The sequence below is a fragment of the Mesoplodon densirostris genome, chromosome 11 (genome assembly GCF_025265405.1).
Source record: "Mesoplodon densirostris isolate mMesDen1 chromosome 11, mMesDen1 primary haplotype, whole genome shotgun sequence".
NCBI lineage: Eukaryota > Metazoa > Chordata > Mammalia > Artiodactyla > Ziphiidae > Mesoplodon > Mesoplodon densirostris.
Window position 1 is genome coordinate 56,525,912 of NC_082671.1, and position 18,704 is coordinate 56,544,615.

Consider the following 18,704-nt stretch of genomic DNA (forward strand, 5'->3'; position numbering starts at 1 on the left):
AAAAAGGAGAAAATGTAGGAAAATGGTTTAGCAAAGGAATGTTATAAACATGCAAGCTAGGTCAAAGGAAGGGCATCAAGGAATAGTTTAATCAAGTTCAATAACAGATTATTGCAACATTAAATATATACTTCTAGATTACTAAAGATGATCAAGAGAAAAAACATAATAATAATAGCAATAATGGCTAACACTTAAAAAGTGCTTATTATAGGGAAGGCAATGTTTTGAGGGCTTTCTAATCTGAGTTAGGAAGTAGACTTTAATAATAACAAAAATGAGACTGAGTCTCAACAACCTTAACCCAATCTTACCCACAGCATTTCATCATGATAAAAATAAAGTAATTGTAAGTGGGCACATCCAGTAAAAGATAACTACCTGGTTATCACTTATTAAATACAAAAGCAATAGATAAGATTACCTTTATCTGGTTCTGCAAATCCTTGCCAATTTAGGGGATAAAAAAGCAGGCTAGTTGGAATTAATGTCATTTAGATAGAGCTATCCAGAGGGCTTACCCACTTTGTCCAGCAACCCAAGATTCTTGACTACCAGTTCCCATTTGACAGCTCCAGCAGGCAAGTCAACAGAGCATCAAGCAGGAAGTGTTTATTCAACTGCCTTCATGGCCAGTCCCATAAATTCCAAAAATTACATGATTTTTTAAACTTATAAAAAATAACAATTAGTACATGGGGGAAATTTACATACTCCTCTGTGAGGTGGACCACTTCTTCGATCATGAGATAAACTGCGGCCCTCGTCATATTCTCGGTAATCAACATGACTGTAATATCTACTGTAGCTTCCTTCACCAGGTCTGTCTAGCAGTGGTGGTTTCTTTGGCACAATATTAACTAGTCTATGGTAGCCATCCTAAAACAGACAAAAAGAAATATATAAAAATCACTAACTTCTCTATTTGGTTTTGGAAAGGTTTTTTAAAAAGCACAGGAGTTCTTATCCTTAATCAAATAGAGTAAATGTATAAACAAACAAAAATGCATTAATGAAATAACATGAATATAACTAATAGTAAGGTCTTCACATGAATTAAAGGAAATAAAACTGTTCAATGAAGAAAGCCAGGTGTTTAAAGTAACATGCAGCAATGCAAAAAACCAATCATAAGTAAAAGAAAAAGTACAATATTATTGTTTTAATAAAAAAATAAACTACAAAAGTGAGAATGTTACAGTAGCTCTAATCCCTAACTGTCTAGGAATTTTATAAGTAAAACCATTTAAGATAGCACACATCTTTGGTCTACTGTGTTTGAAGTACTGTTCAGAAGAAATATAAGATTTTTACACATAACCAACAGCAAATAGGGAGGTAATACTGAGCTAGAAAGATCTAGAGAAAACATTTTGCCATTTCTCCAGCAGCACTAGAGAGGAGAGACTTTGATATCACGAGTTTTGAAGCAAAATAAAACTCGTTATAAAATCTGAACTAATTTTCAAAATAATACGTTAAAGTTTTAGCAGCTGAATGGATTCTTAGTGGGAGTTGGGAAACTGGACAGAGGGAGAAGAACACCTGTCTTAGACAAGAAGCTGCTGTAAAATAACTAAACAAAAATGATTATCAACAAGAAGAACTGGAGAGCTACAGAACATGTAACTGTAAACAATCTGGTCTTAAGCACTCTTGCTATGTTTATCAATATCAGATGAGGTATATGTGAAAGAAACTGGCAAGCTATCTAAGTATAAGATATGATCAATATGAGTTAATTAATTTGACAAAATCAAAAACCAAAATATAATGCCCAACGTTCGGGGCTGGTTATTTTACCACCTTAAGTCTCAGTTTCATTATCTGCAAAATGAGATTAATACTAGTACCTACCTCATGGAGTTGTGAGGATTAAATAAAAACCAAATTGTAAAACATTTAGCACAGCAGGACACACTAAGTGCTCAAAAAATGTTTGCTATTTTGATTATTATTTTTGCAAGTCTAAGTGAAACACTAAATTCCTCAAAGTGTCTATTTCCTTACATTACTTTTCAGCATTAATAACTACAACTATTCAGATATAAATAATTACATCCAATTCAAATTTCCCAATGGGTAGGAAATTTGTCAATGTGCTAGGAAAAGATAAAATCAATAGTTCATATCTATTTGACAGTTAAAATGACCTACCTAATTTTTTTCCATGGGGATACAACTTGGTTTCCTTCTTTAGTATGTTAGACATTAAATTGTAATATATATTCTGTATGATTACATAAAATATAGTACATAAATGAATTTATTGACTCTTTCTTCTAAACACTATCTTTCACAGAGATTTCAATTAAATCTAAACAAATACAGAGTTTCTTAAAAAAAATTGGCATTAAGACAAAATTAACATTACAATTTATAGCATTTTCTATTTCAAAATTTATTATACATAAAATTAGAATCACTGATTTCTCCAGTTTCAGGAAACCATAAAATTCCACTCCACAATACCCTTGTTTGTACATGCTTTGGTGAAGGGATGGTGGGGTGAGCATATACGCCTAAACGTTTCTATTAATAGACAGCTTATTACCTTACGAAGCAGCCTGTTCCTGTGTTCAACTCCCCCAAATTACTACAAAGTTATTTCAGGATTTTAAAATGTATATGGTAAAACTTTCAAAGAAGTAAAACTGAAGTCACATTTAGTTATATATTTAACAAATTGTTTCTACAAAATAATATAAATGAAAATAATCATTCCAAACTTGTTAATCAGCAAAAGAAAAAATCTCCTAATGACAGTTCTTACATCTAGCAATGAAGATGAAATTGGCATTTCCTTTATGTTTTGAGAAAGTCTTCAAATGTAAGTAACATTATACCTTCTCTGCTCTGTAGGCATCTAATCTTAAAGAAAACTCCCTCATTCTATGAAAAGATTTAAGGAAACGAAGATGACTGTAGGAGTCTGTGACAAAGCAAGACTGTATTTTCAGAGTTCATAGCTTATCCAGATATACCATTCAAGAATTTTTTTCTTTCCAATAAAATCCATGATGATAGGCAAAGATTTCAGAATTTCTCTTTCAAAAGCTTATATTATTAAGAAAGTTCAAACAGTATTTTATATTACTTACAAAGCCAGATCTGAATGGAAACACCACCACTGTTTGAAATTCTTGTACAAATCTTAAATTAAGCTATAAATATGTAATTTTCCTTCCTAAATGCTAATGGAAGTACACAAGGCTTTGGATACTGATGTTTGGAACCTCCTTTTTAGAAATGTTTTGGAAAACAATGGCACCATAATACATAAATCAGAAATAAAAATTATGACTTATGAAGAATATGTTATAGAGCGGTTTTAAGAACAACAGGATCATTTTCAAATTAATTAAAAAATAAACTCAATGGAATGGAAACATTTCTATTATTTAAAATGCAGATGGATCCATCAGACTTGCTTCTCCAAAGTTAGTATTAATGGTATGATCAGTCAGACCAAAAATAAAAAGTATATGTAGTTCATTAAAAAAAATGATAAATTAAAAAACCCATTTTACTTAATCATTTATCCACTCTGGCAGGACGCAGAAAGCAAAAACGTGTATATAAACTTAACCACTTTTTTGAAAAGTTATAGTTCTATGTTTTCCACACTTTTGTAATTGTCATTACCTTAGAGACGAGACAATTCCTACCACAAGGCTGTCTGCATTTCTGAAATATGGACTATTCACAGTTTGCTTGTGCTAATAGAAATCTGATCAGATTAAGATACATATCAAATTAGTTTTGCAATTTTGAAATCTGAAATGGTGATTGTGTTTTGTTGCAAAACAACCAATTATTTCTTCATTTTCTATAAATTCCAATTTAATATAACTACCTGTTATGAGAAACACTTTCATTTTAGTTAAGTAAAAGCACCAAGTTTGATGTTTCTTTGATTCAATAAATAAATTACATCAAATTTCCCACACTAATGTTTAGTCTCATTACTAACTGGGTACAGATTATGAGGATTACATTTCTTTAAAAACATTTATTTTCCATTGTCCTTAAAATATACTTTGCACCCATTTTAACACAAAAACATTTTATTTAAAATAAAAATTTTAATATATAAGCACCCCCTTAAGCATCTTTATCTTTTAGGAACACATACTGAAATATTTTCATTTGAAATAAGGTTTTTTGGATTTACTTCAAAATAATCTAGGAGGGAGGAAAGTGGTGAAGGCATAGACAAAACAACATTGACCATGAGTTGATAATTACCATTTGAATGATCTGTCCTTGGGAGTTCATTACATCATTTTGTTTACTTTCATATACTTAATTTTTACCCTTATAAAAAGTCAAAAACAACTAAAACATTAACCTACCAACAAAGTAACTAAGTACAATGGTACATGTAACTATTCAATGCCATTATTTCCTGACACAATCAACTTAGTATGAATGCAAGTTTCATGGGCACAGAAACTTTGGTCTTATTCACTGCTCTATTCCCAGCACCTGGAACAGTACTTGGCACACAGCAAGCAAGCACCACATACATAATATACATTCCACTTTGCTATCTCAATTTTACGCTCCTGTTGGCATCACATGCTTTTTACTAGAAAAGTACCACACCTAACTAAAAAATTTGATTACCCACTAGGCTGGTGGACTTCTGCTTTCAAAAGCCTGAGGTTTCCTCACTCTGATCCCTCAAGTTTTATGACATGTCTCTGTATTGTAGCACTTATTGGTTTAATTCACTCACTGAATTTTCAGTGAAATATTAATTTTTCTGGGTCATTTTAATGGCTTTCGGGAATAATGGGTCAAATATCTGAAACTGGAACTGCCCTAGAAAATTAGGACAGGACTTCCCTGGTGGCGCAGTGGTTAAGAATCCACCTGCCAATGCAGGGGACACGGGTTCAAGCCCTGGTCCGAGAAGATCCCACATGCCGTGGAGCAAATAAGCCCGTGTGCCACAACTACTGAGCCTGCGCTCTAGAGCCCGCGAACCACAACTACTGAGCCCACGTGCCACAACTACTGAAGCTTGCGTGCCTAGAGCCCGTGCTCCACAAGAGAAGCCACCACAATGAGAAGGCTGTGCACCACAACGAAGAGTAGCCCCTGCTCGCCACAACTAGAGAAAGCCCACACATAGCAACAAAGACCCAATGCAGCCAAAAATAAATGAAATAATTAAAAAAAAAAAAAAGAAAATTAGGACATATTACAGAATGTAGCCAAGAATTGATCAAATCTCTCTGGAAACAGTGACAACAAAAAGAAAGTTAAGTTCATGCAATTCTGTCAGCCAAAAAAATTAAACACCTCTTAGGGCAGCTCTACACAAAGGAACATTATTAAATCAAAACTCAGCAAGTGAACACTTAAGATTTTGTATTTCACATATGTAATTTTCACATTTCAAGTAAACTGTAAAAAAAAACATTGCACTTTAGGTAATGATATGCATGTTTAGGTAGGTAATGTAAAGTGTACTGTTGTCCACAGTTTACTTTGAAATGCATCCCCAAAATTTGATGGATTAAGTGTATGCAGAAAGGACAGACAGATGGATAAAGACATGATAGAACAAGTTCAGTAAAATGTTAACAGTTGAATCTAAATGATGAGTAAATGGATGTTCACTATAAAATTCAACTTTGCTGTAGGTTTGAAAACTTTCATAATAAAATACTGAAAAAAGTTTTATTTACATGGGTAAACGTACAGGAACGCTGACTAGATAAAACAATAAAATGCGGGGCATAAAAAGAATTAAATTATGCATGTGCACACTTTTAATAAAAGTGTTTCATGAAATAAGAGTGGGAAGAAAAGGAATATTTCCACATTAATATATTTTAAGCAATAGTATCTGGAATATGTATATAACTGAACTGCTAAATGAAGTAGACTTGATTATTTATTTCAAGTTGGATTAAAAACAGATGTCTGTTTTTATCTTGGGTACATTTAAATATGAGAATATATGGAACAAATATATGTCCCATATATTACCTATAAGGCCTTAGAAATTAACAAACTCATGTTCTGAATTCGCTAAAAAATTGATTTCTGATTGGCTAGAGTCTCCAGGAGGGAAATAACAAATGACGAGAACAGTAGAAACATTCAACTAACCCAAGGAAATAAATATTGTTATGTAATTACTTAATTATAAAACCTAATTATGTAACTCAAAACTAATTATATGTGACAGAAAAATTTAAAAAAAAAATTTTTTTTTTGGCCGCACAACACGGCGTGCGGGATCTTAGTTTCCCGACCAGGGTTTGAACCCGGGCCATGGTAGTGAAAGCTCCGAGTCCTAACCACTGGATCGCCAGGGAACTCCCAAAACATAAAATTTTTTTTAAATGTTGCTGCTCATCACTACCCTCAGTCTTTACAATTCTCACTGCTACCAAGATTAGAAAATCTTTTACTTAATATGCATTTGTTAAAGGAACAGAAGAAGAAGGCAGGTAGAAGCAGACAGGACTGCTTCAGTCCCAGTTACATTACAGTGCCCCAAATATAAGCTGCTAGCGTTTTGATCCTAGTTTCCAAACTTTACCATCTCTAAAAATCTGAAATAAGCCAATGGAAAATGGACATTTTATGCTGCAACTTCATTAAAATGTTCCACATTACCTATCTGTTCCCTATCAGGCTAACAAGGCGGACTTCCACAACTGGAAATTTACTGGTATCTAAAAGCCATTGTCACAAAACTTGAAAAAGGCTACAAAATCATATAACCAAGCTCACAGAAATTACAGATTAAAAAGTAGAAAGCATGATTTTAAAAATAAAGACCTTACAGGGACTTCCCTGGCAGTCCTGTAGTTGAGACTCTACGTTCCCAACGCAGGGCACCCGGGTTCAATCCCTCGTCAGGGAACTAAATCCTGTGTGCCGCAATTAAAGATCCTGCATGCCGCAACTAAAGACGCCGCAACTAAAGATCCTGCATGCTGCAACTTTATTTATACTGGCACAGCCAAATAAATAAATAAATATTTTTAAAAATAAAATAAAAAAATTAAAAGTAAAGGCCTTGGGCTTCCCTGGTGGCGCAGTGGTTGAGAGTCCGCCTGCCGATGCGGGGGACACGGGTTCGTGCCCCGGTCCGGGAAGATCCCACATGCCGCGGAGCGCCTGGGCCCGTGAGCCATGGCCACTGAGCCTGCGCGTCCGGAGCCTGTGCTCCGCAACGGAAGAGGCCACAACAGTGAGAGGCCCACGTACCTCAAAAAAAAAAAAAGTAAAGGCCTTACAGACATCTAGAAGTTAAATGTAGATGTTCTGTGATAATCAATGTCCTCCCAACAAAGGAATGTGTATGTTTACATGCAGATTCTGTGTAGTATACTTCTTTGGGTTTAAGTCTCCTATTTATCTACCCAAGTTTAAGACTAAATAAAAATTTATGTGAAGCACCTTAAAAGTAACTTATTATTGATACAGAAGTAATTTTTAAATGCTCTAAAGTGCTAAAATAATAATTGATGTATTTGTCAAGTTGTACATTGAGGATAAGCTTTCCAATACTCAAATTAAGTGTAATTTAACATCAGCACCAAAATACATGTATCCAATTGCCTTCCAGGTTTATCAAAGCTAGAAGCTCACAAAATAGTTGCTTTATAACTGAGGTCATACTAGTGTAGTAGGTACCTTCTAGAGTCCCTATTTAATGTCATACTTTATGTCATAGCAATAGTTTCTCAAACACATTTCTTTTTTTTTAATTATTTTTTTATTATTTTTTCCTCTATTTTTTAAAATTAGTTTCTGCTTTATAACAAAGTGAATCAGTCATACATATACATCTGTTCCCACATCCCTTCCCTCATGCATCTCCCTCCCTCCCACCCTCCCCATCCCACCCCTCCAGGCGGTCACAAAGCACCGAGCTGATCTCCCTGTCAAACACATTTCTGATGTATCAGAATTGGGAATGAATGGGACAAAGGGAACAGTAAGAAAAAAAAAAGAGAAATGCAGTAAAATCATTTGTTGTTAGAGAACAGAAACCAAACATAGAAAATAAAATAGAACATTAACTTTGTCTATCCCAGACACTAATGAGAATGGGTTTTCACTTTATGAAGGATTGGCTAAAGTTTTACATTTAGAAAAAAATATATATTCTGTCCTTTCAAAATTTTAGGTAAAGTTTTATTTAGGTATGACAGCCACATAAAAGTGTACAAACCGTAAATGTATTTCTGGATAAATTTTCACAAGGTAATCACACTGTGTAACTACCACCCAGATCAAGAAACTGAACACTCCTAGCATGGCAAAAGTCTTCCTGTGCTCTTTCCCAGTCACTACCTCTGTCTCCCAAAAGTAACCTCTTTCCTGGCTAGTTCTGCCTGTTTTGAAACTTTGTATAAAAGGCATCATACAGGACACACTCTTCTTTCTTCCAGTTTTGTTTGTGAGGGTCACACATGTTGCTGCATATGGCAACAGTCCATTCTTTCTCATTGCTGTGTAACTGCACAATTAATTTATCCATGCTGTTGGACACTTGGATTGTTGCCAGTTTGGAGTTCTTATGAATAATGCTGCTTGGGAACATTCTTGTACATATCAATATCATACACCAATATACTTTTTAAAATAACATTAGATGATCTCTGCTTTGTAAGCAAGTATTTTAAAACTTTTAATTATGTTTTTATTAGATGCAAAGTCAGAATTACAACTTTAGTGATTTACATTTCTAGTTCCAGTGTCACTTAAACACTTTAACCCAAGAATTCTGTCGGTCCATGAAATCAGATGTGAATAAAAAATTACTTTTTCACCTAAAAGTAGGCAACAAACAACACAACAGCAAAAGCAGTATCTGTGGCTTCACCATTAACAGAAATCACAGATATTTTTATGTTCATGTTATAGCTGTTGCAGATACCTCAAAGTATCATTTACACTCATCACTCCTTTGAAAACACAGCAATGAAAACCCAACCACTAGTTCTTGCTTGGTATCTAATGACCTACTAAAAGAAGTATATATTACTATATCACAAATTTGGTTTCTAATAGTTTTATAATTATATTCAAATATAAGTGGTCTCCTTTAATTCTGCGTATTTTATTTTATAGTTTTAAAAATGCTATTCTAGGGCTTCCCTGGTGGCGCAGTGGTTGAGAGTCCGCCTGCCGATGCAGGGGACACGGGTTCGTGCCCCGGTCCGGGAGGATCCCACATGCCGCGGAGCAGCTGGGCCCGTGGGCCATGGCCGCTGAGCCTGCGCGTCCGGAGCCTGTGCTCCGCAACAGGAGAGGCCACAACAGTGAGAGGCCCGCATACGGAAAAAACAAAACAAAACAAAATGCTATTCTAGGAAGAGATCCATAGGTTTCACAACACTGCTAAAGGGATCATGGCACAGAAAAGGTTAAGAACCTATGCTTTTTTAAGTAAAATGTAGGTATAACGTAAAAAGCAAAGGGATAATTTTCCAAGAGCCATCAAAGGGGTATAACATATCGAGAGGAAAGGAAGGCTTTAAATGACTAACCATAACAAGACCAAGTTCACCAGAAAAAAATGTAGTGTCTTGAGTCTTGTGGAGGGGGGATGTGGGAATACAGAAGGATTTATAAAGTAACAGAAGTTGATTGCGGGGGGGTGTTGGAGAGACCAATCTAATGGAATTAAAAGAAGAAAGACCAGAGGAATGAACTTGGACAAGTTCTGGGCACATTCCATGCTCCAGAAGGAGAAAAGCAGTCTGGGCTCCTCCCCATCTAGGAGAAACCTAGCAGCCACAGAACTTAAGGAAGTGAGATTTACCTTTAGGCACTTACAGTTGAGTACATCTAGTCTGATTTTAAGGGCACTTGTGGTAAAAACATACCTCCCTATCTGCTTACCACTGATGAAATTATTTTACAAAGGAAAAATGCCTCTGTTTCACTTTTACACACACACAAAAGGTATAAAATGCAAACATTTGGGTTTGTTTAAATTTTACTCCAATATCCTCATTCATTGAGGACTTCCCTCACCTGTCATCTTTACCTCAACTGTCATCATCAGCAACTTCAGTGTTCAGCTACAATCTGACTTTCTTAACTCTGCATACAGGAATCACCTGATGAACTTTTAAACAACACTATTGTCCAGATCTTATCCACAGAGATTATGACTTAATTATCTAGGGCCCATTCACTGGTATTTAAGAGCCCTCTAGGTAATGTACAGTGAGGACTGAGAGCCCCTAATCTAGATTATTGATCCAAAATCTAACCTCAAAGTTTTGTTGACCTCAGCTCCAATAACCTTCACCCACCCTCATTCCCACCACCATATACTGAACTTCAGTCACCCAGAACTGTTCCATCTTGGAAACTCTACATTCCAAAATACTGATTGCTTATCTTTCCACCATACCCTGGTCTTCAACCTCATTAAGCCTTCCCTGTCCCTCAACCCCCTACTTCTTTCAATCCATTGTCCATCTCATAGCCTTATTCCCTTTCCTAATCAGCCCATTCCACATATCGCCTCAATAATTCTTCAATACTCTTATCTCCCTGGATCCACCATACATCTTGGAATCTTAAATCAATACAACTTGCTTTCTCTACTCCCAACCTGGGCTACTTAGATAATAAAGTACACAATCCTGCAGATTGGTGCCCCTATAAAATTTAAGGTACATAAGCTCACAGCCCCTCAGCAAGTCTTTTTAAACATCTCTAGTCAGGAGATACCTACAATGGCTACGCCAAACTTCGATGGCCTCAAGTCTCCCTCTAATCTCCTCCACTTTCAATAGATGATCTTGCCACCTCTTACTTGAGAGAAAAATAAAGGCTGTTAGATATGAGCTTTCTCAAATCCATTCTCACACAGACAATGACCTTACTAGAGATAGAGAGGGCCCTACTTATTGGTCTTTATGACACTGATAAATTGATTATTCCCATCTTAAAACTCACTCCTCCCCCAGCATATTTAAGCTTCCTTGATAAGCAATAGCCTCTGGGCAGGTCCCTCAGCTTCCAGTTTTAACAGCTCTTTAAGCCAACTCCCACTGCAGTGTGTTCTATCATATAACACAGCATGCACACATAATGAAGAATGGTGTCTTAAAAGTTTTACATCATAACTTTCCCCATGATTTTATCATGAGTATTTCCCATTGTTCTCTGAAATTATATTTCTGTATATAAATTTCTGTCTACATTTTAAGGCTTCTAAAACACTCTACTACATTCTAAAAATGTACCATTCAACACTCAGAATTGTTTTGAAGATTAGGAAGCTGATATATACCTCACTTACAGTAAGTAGGTACAAGTTAAATAGATAGTTACAGTAAATTTCCATTTAAAGTAAGTCATCCCCTCTCTAAATTACCTTATTTTATAATTTGAAGCCATGTAAAAGTGTTACATTAAAAAAAAAACCTAATTAGAAAAGAAAAAAAAAAGGCAAACCCCCAAAATCAAAAACAAAGTACGGCTTCCCTGGTGGGGCAGTGGTTAAGAATTGGCCTGCCAATGCAGGGGACACAGGTTCGATCCCTGGCCCAGGAAGATCGCACATGTTGCAGAGCAACTAAGCCCGTGCACCACAACTACTGAGCCTGCGCTCTAGAGTCCGTGAGCCACTTGAGCCCAGGTGCCACAACTACTGAAGCCTGCGTGCCCAGAGACCGTGCTCTGCAACAAGAAAAGCCACGACAATGAGAAGCCCGTGCAACTCAACGAAGAGTAGCCCCCGCTCGCTGCAACTAGAAAAAGCCCGTACACAGCAATGAAGACCCAATACAGCCAAAAATAAAAACAAATAAATAAATAAATTTTTTTAAAAAAAGGTAAAACAAACCCAACTATATATTCAGTTAATGGCATAACCACACAGAAAATTCTTTTAAGTATCCCAAATTTCTAATGGGATATATCCATGGGAGGGTAAGGGACCTAAAAAAATAATTTAAAAAAAATTCATCCCTTTTCCCATCCCTGTGTTAGTCCTACACCTTGTTTGTCTATCACTTGTTTGTTCTAGGTAAACTATAAAATAATCCTATCAAGCTGCAAAAATTTTTAAATTGAGATTTTGATTAGAAACATCAAGACTATTAATTAACCTGGAAAGAAATGACATTTTGTAATAATTGTCTGCCCCTTCTGAAATATGGGAGGCTTCTTCATTTTTTCCATCTTAATTCATTTTAGATCAACCCCAAGCTAAGCTGTAACCTAGGCCAAATGACAACCATGAAGATTATATCACCCACTTAAGTGGGTTGTAGGATTTACTTACAAAATATACAAAAAATAACTAACATATAAACTAATATTTGTGCCCTTTGATAGCATATAATGAATCCATAATATACCCATATACCATCACCATGAGCCCAATCCCTTGGTGCTTAGAATGGGCCTAAGCAAAAGTTTAATAAGATTGACAGCTTCTTGACCTTACCCAAACCCTCCCTTGGGTCTCTATAGAGGATTCTGAGGAGAGAAAGAGAGCATACACACATTTAATAGACAGTGAGCTCCTACTATGTGTCAGGTACTAAACACAGTGCTGGGAATACAATAATAAGCAAAACAGCAAGCTCCTTTAGAAAAGAAAAGGACTGGTTCAAAATTACCAATTCCCAGAGCAACAAAGAGACAAGCAGTAGAACAGCAAAGCAGAAACTGCCTACCTCCTCCTACTTTAGAATTTCACATATCCAATTTGCAAACATTTTTAGGAATACAGAAAAACAGGTAACAGCCAATAATAGTAGGAGCAGGTGCTCAAATATTTCTTTGTTAACTGATGGTCTGCGCTTTATCAAACCTCAAATTTTCTTCACAAATTAAGTATAAATCCTCCCTTTTAGAAATTTAAGCAAGAAATATAAAATACAGATTTTCTACATAAATAAAATGTTGCCTTTCATTTTCAAACTTTTGACTTTTAAAAGATAAGCTTGATCTATGTACATTTCAACTAGCTTTTGGTAGACAAAATTCACTTGGACACTTGGTTCTGAATTATTCTACAGGTAAGAACAACTTACACTGGGGTGACTTCGAGGAGGTACTCTTTCTCTTGGAGGTCTTTCATAGTCATATCGTCCCTCAGACCACATTTCATCTCTTCTGTAAGCCACTAAAGAATAAAAAAAAAGAAATCAAAGAATAATGGGTTTTATGTTACTATGAAATAGTAAAGAAGAAAAGGAAAAAGTAAATGATTACATTCTAATACAGATATTTTCCAGAGATACTTAAGGGAAAAAAAAATGTAAGTGACCAAAAGGAAAAAACAATGATTATGGCAATTCTTCAAAACAATTTGAAATTTTCTTTAAAAAAAAATGTAATAGAAAGCCCCACCTTCCTTCTATTTCCAAGTGTATTTAAAAGCTTCAAAGACCTTATTCTCATCAACTGTGGGAAGATCCATAAGACCACAGATTTTTCATTCTCACAGAGTAAAAATCAGAAAAGATTCATTTTAATGAACAGTGTAAAAGGCTAATAAGCAAAGCTGGATGGTGTGTACAACAGTAGTTTCAGCTTTTCTACATCCTTGGAGCTTACTGTCTCTCTAAGTCCAATGATGTGGTTTTAACTGAAAAAAATACTAAATAAACAATCCTGTAAAAACACACTCAACAGGACTTCCCTGGTGGCGCAGTGGTTGAGAATCCACTTGCCAATGCAGGAGACATGAGTTCAAGCTCTGGTCCGGGAAGATCCCACACACCACAGAGCAACTAAGCCCATGCATCACAACTACTAAGCCTGCGATCTAGAGCCCGCGAGCCACAACTACTGAAGCCAGCGTGCCCCAGAGCCCAAGCTCCGCAACTACTGAGCCTGCGCTCTAGGGCCCACGTGCTGCAACTACTGAGCCCACATGCCACAACTACTGAAGCCCACGCACCTAGAGCCTGTGCTCCGCAACAAGAGAAGCCACCGCAATGAGGCCGCGCACCACAACGAGGAGTAGCCCCACTCAACACAACTAGAGAAAGCCCGCACGCAGCAACAAAGACCCAACGCAGCCAAAATAAATAAATAAATAGGAAAAAAAAACCCACAAAACACACCCAACAAACCCTGAGACAAACCACTCTTGATTTTGTTTTTAATATTATAATCTTATTTTAATGCAGAGGCACCTTCATAAATTTTGAAATTAAAAGCTCTGTCGGCATTTTTCCCATTTGGGATGCAGAGAGAGGCTTCCTACTTTGACGGACAGCTGACATTTTCTGGGTAGAGGGCTAACGCAGTGCGTTACAGAGTCCAGATGAAAGAGCATCTGTGAACAGGTAAACAAGGCAAATAAGACAGAAGATGAGAATAGGGTACAGGAAACAGCCCAAAGGTCATTTACATGAAATGGTGATACAGTAATTGAGGGGTTGGCAAATGTTTTTTTAACGGACCAGACAAATATTTTTGGCCCTGCAGATCACAGGTCTCTGTCACGACTACTCAATTCTGGTAGTATAAATGACAGCAGTCATAGGCAATATATATAAATGTATGGGTGTGGCCGTGTTCCCAAAACATTTTATTTACCAAACCAGGCAGGTGGCCCACAGGGAATAGCTTGACAAGCCCTGGAGTAGATGACAAATGGTTAACAGGGCAGAACTGGGAGAGGGTGAAGTAATCATGGAGCAGGTTAGAACTGTGAACCATCCTGATGTGTAGAAGGATGATCATGAGCGAGAAGTGAAAATGGAACAGGTACCAAGTTATGGCCTTTTAGTACATAGAAAATAAGGCAACAAGTGCACATACATAGTCCACAGATGAGTGAAGATAAAAAATATTTCAGAGAAGCCATATGTCAAGAGATTTTTGGTGGTTCTTTCTGATGTAATACTAAGGTGGGAGAAAAAGAAATAGACACTCCATTTTGGCAGCATAGAACTGTAATAGTTTAGGTTAGTTTAGGCTAAGGAAAAAACAAAGACTGGAAGATGAGAGCAATATTTTTTAATGCTATCATAGTAAAATCAATCTTAATTTTCTCTGTACAAACAAACCTATAATATTTTCTAATACAATCAGACCAAATAAAATGAACTAACTAACCAAAGATGCCTAGGGAAATGTTAATTTAAATTACAAATTAGCTTTTAACATTATGCATACATTAACCTGAATTCTAACTCTACAATCAGACATCATTAACAGTGTTATTTCAAAGTAACCAGTCTTTTAGGTAGAAGAACTGATGGAAGCTTAAAAGGAAAAGAAATAGTCAACATGGAAAAGAAATAGTCAACATTGCTTCTTCTCACCTACCTTTACTGAATCCAGGTTTCAGTAAAAGGGTTTCAGTCTAAAGAATGAGTTAAGTTTTATACTACTTAAGATACAGTACACAGAAATAGTAACAGCAACAAACTGAAATCAAATCACAGGAAAAAATCAACAACCCAAAAGAAAAATTGACATATGATATGAAGACAGTTTACAAAAAAGGAAACACAATGGCTCAATCTTTTGAAAAGATGCCCACCTTTCTTCAAAATAAAGAAGATGAAAACTAAAACTATAATGGAGTACCCAAAACTCTGAAGAAAGCAAACTGTTTTGATGAGAGTAAGGAAAGCAACACTAATAATTAATGGAGGAAGTATAATTTGGAATAGACTGGGAACAATTTGACAATATCTATTGAAAATGTTAAATGCACATATGCTTTGACCTGGCAATTCCACTTCTACGTATACTTGTACATGTGCATGGCAAAGACTGAAAGCAACCTAAAATGTCCCTCAGGATGGTACAGGTTAAATACAGTGCTGTACATTCATATAAAGGAATTCTATGCAAACCATTTCAAAGAAAAATAATCCCATATATAACAATATAGAAAGACTGCCAAGATACACTGCTAGGTAAAAAAGAGCAAAGGGCAGTCTAACATGTAGAGTATGCTGACACTCTGGAAGTAAAAAGGCAAGATATGAATACATATATGCTTTTGCACAGACCACTTCTGGGAGCATAAGCAAGAGAACATAACCGTGCCTGCGTCTGGGAAAAATGGGGTGGCTGGAATATACGAGGGTAAATATTTTCACTGCATGTTTTATACATCTTATTATCTATTATAAAAATAAGAAACTGTTTTTAAAGGTCCTGAAAATCATTCAATAGGCATAATGTGTCAATTGATGGCAAAAATTATGACTATAAATTAATGAACTAAAGGAGAACATAAGGAAAAGTAAGATTTTGTAATTAATGAGAAACAAAAATAAACTCCAAGAATTCTAAAGAAATCCTATATAGTTTCTTAACTAGATACAGCAATAAAATACTGAAATCTACTGGCTGCCCACAAAGAATGTATGAATAATTACTATACTACTTACTTGAGTCTTTTCAGGAATCAAATTTAAAGTTTTCAACAATCTCCTGTAGGTGGGCGGGAAAATACAGACATAAGGATTTGTGTCTGTATGTATGAATGGAGAAAAATAACTAAATCTTCATTATTTGTATAAATAAAACTCTCAAAATAAAAAATTATGCGCCTTAATAAGCAAGACTCCCTTCAAACACACCTTTGAAAATAGAAGATATTATTTTGACCACCAGAGGCCACTTAAGTTTCGTAAGAACAACAAAATTACATCAAGAAGACTTCTAGTCCTAACTTAGCCAGTTGAGAGCTGGACAGGGCATAACTCTTATCCCTTCTCTGAAAGGACTGCACTAGATGTTTAAGTCATTTTTACCTAGAATATTAAAAACACTAGCTTTAAAATACCTCACATATTGAAAGAAAATCTGGCATCCTCAGTCTGGAAAACCCTACAGTTTTATATTGGCAATAAATGGTCCCATGTTCAAAAGTAATCCCAATATCAAGCCAGTAATCATTGACTCATCAAAGAACACCAAACTTATTAGGTATAAGTTTGATGGAGAACTTTTAATGACTTTCTCTTAAAATATACAAAGTACACTGAGCAGGCTTAGGTAAAATTTTTTTAAAAAAGGGCATGTACGATTAATGATGGAAATTCCAAATATGTCAAATTCTTACATTTTAAAAAAAGTGACTTCAAATCTACTCAAGGCTGTAGCCCTACCTACCACTTTACATGAAATTCAAAGGATAGAGGAGTGGGTCTACTAGGAAGACTAGGGTCACCTAATTGCTTTATAGAAATTTTGAGAAGTGCCTCACTAGCTGAGTGCAGAAATAAGACTGTATTTATAGGGTTTTTTTTTATAAGACTTAAATTTATAGGTCACTCCTGATCTCGTTGCCTTTTTCTGCTTGGCAGTTTGGAAGACAAATAACAAAAATCTTATTTGCAATTACCTCACAGTATTTCTACTTTAATTAATAAATCCACAGCTTACAGAAGCTAAAAAAAAGCAGCAAAGAAAGTAAAAGTATTTAATTTTGATGAAAACCTATCAACTGGAAACAAAGCAACTAGAACAAGGCAAAAAACAGAAACATAATCATACAGAAAGTCAAAATAGCACCGTCTAGAATATACATCATCAAGAGACAAGAGACCAATTAAATTCAGTTGTGGAAGAGCTAAATGTAAGCAAATGAATCAGAGTTAAAATCCAGAGACAGAGAAAAAAACCTAAATAAAAGCAAATTTATCTGATGGGGAGTCATTGTTTAATAGGTATGTTGTTTCAGTTTGGGAAGATGAAAAGCACTGGGTGGTGGTGATGGTTGCACAACAGTGTGAATGTAAATACTTAACACCATTGAACTGTATGCTTAAACGGTTAAAAAGGAAAATTTTATGTACAGTTTACCACAATTAAAAAAAAATTTTTTAACGTGAGTTTATCTGGCATCAAACTCCCAGCTGACTTTGCTGAATGTAACAATCACTTCTGTAAGGCATCAATCTGTATTTTGAACTTAATTTCTACTAGAAACAGAGAGCATCCACAAAACAGCAAGATATTACACTACTGTTACCAAAATTTCAATTCCTATAGTTAATCCTATGACAACTTTGCATATTTGACTTCATACCTGATGATGCCCCAATGGAGTATTCACCTTACCTGGAGTTACAGAAATCACAGTTTCAAGCAAAATCTTTAGTAAATAAGGTAAATTTTCTTTACCTTAAAAAGTTGACAATTTTTAAAGATCTTAATTTAAAACTTCAATTACTGTAAATATAGGAATAATTTTATAAAAGGAAGTTAGTTTGCTTTACAAATAACAAGTAAATTGCTTACATGTCTATATTACAATGATTAAATAGAAATATTAGGCTATAAAGTAATCTCTTATAATCAATTATTTCATTTTTAAGTTACCTCTTACCAGTGAGTATACTGAAATATTAATATCTTTACAGAATCTGCAGGTATTCAGTTTTTAAATGTACTCTTACCATACCTATTGCTTTTACAAAACAGCAATATCAGAATATAATGCTTTATTTTATCCAAATTACTGTGTATTTTCAGAATAAGAACATAAAAATAGTAGAATACAATGTAATGGTGAAATTAAATAGAGCTGGTATAGCAAAATAATTAGCACCTACTAGTAGAAAACACTGCAAAAAATCAAACACCACTGGTGAGGCCCATGCCAAATTATTAAACTTCTTTTATCCTTAAGAAACCTAGGGCTTCCCTGGTGGTGCAGTGGTTGAGAATCCGCCTGCCGATGCAGGGGATACGGGTTCGTGCCCCGGTCCGGG

The 18,704-nt window shown here is 35.4% G+C and overlaps 1 protein-coding gene across 5 annotated transcripts in view; it reads right to left on the reverse strand.

The window, feature by feature from the left end:
- PPHLN1 (periphilin 1) overlaps positions 1 to 18,704 on the reverse strand; it is a 143,671-nt gene that overhangs the window by 116,414 nt on the left and 8,553 nt on the right. For 3 of the 5 annotated variants that reach the window (XM_060112245.1, XM_060112247.1, XM_060112246.1), the window contains exons 2-3: positions 13,044 to 13,135; positions 715 to 879 (exon numbers count right to left, since the gene is read on the reverse strand). In XM_060112245.1, coding sequence (XP_059968228.1) covers positions 715 to 879; positions 13,044 to 13,115 — 237 coding nt within the window. In that variant the 5' untranslated portion in view covers positions 13,116 to 13,135. The remainder of the gene's footprint in view (positions 1 to 714; positions 880 to 13,043; positions 13,136 to 18,704) is intronic. The other 2 variants (XM_060112250.1, XM_060112248.1) reach the window with 1 other exon arrangement.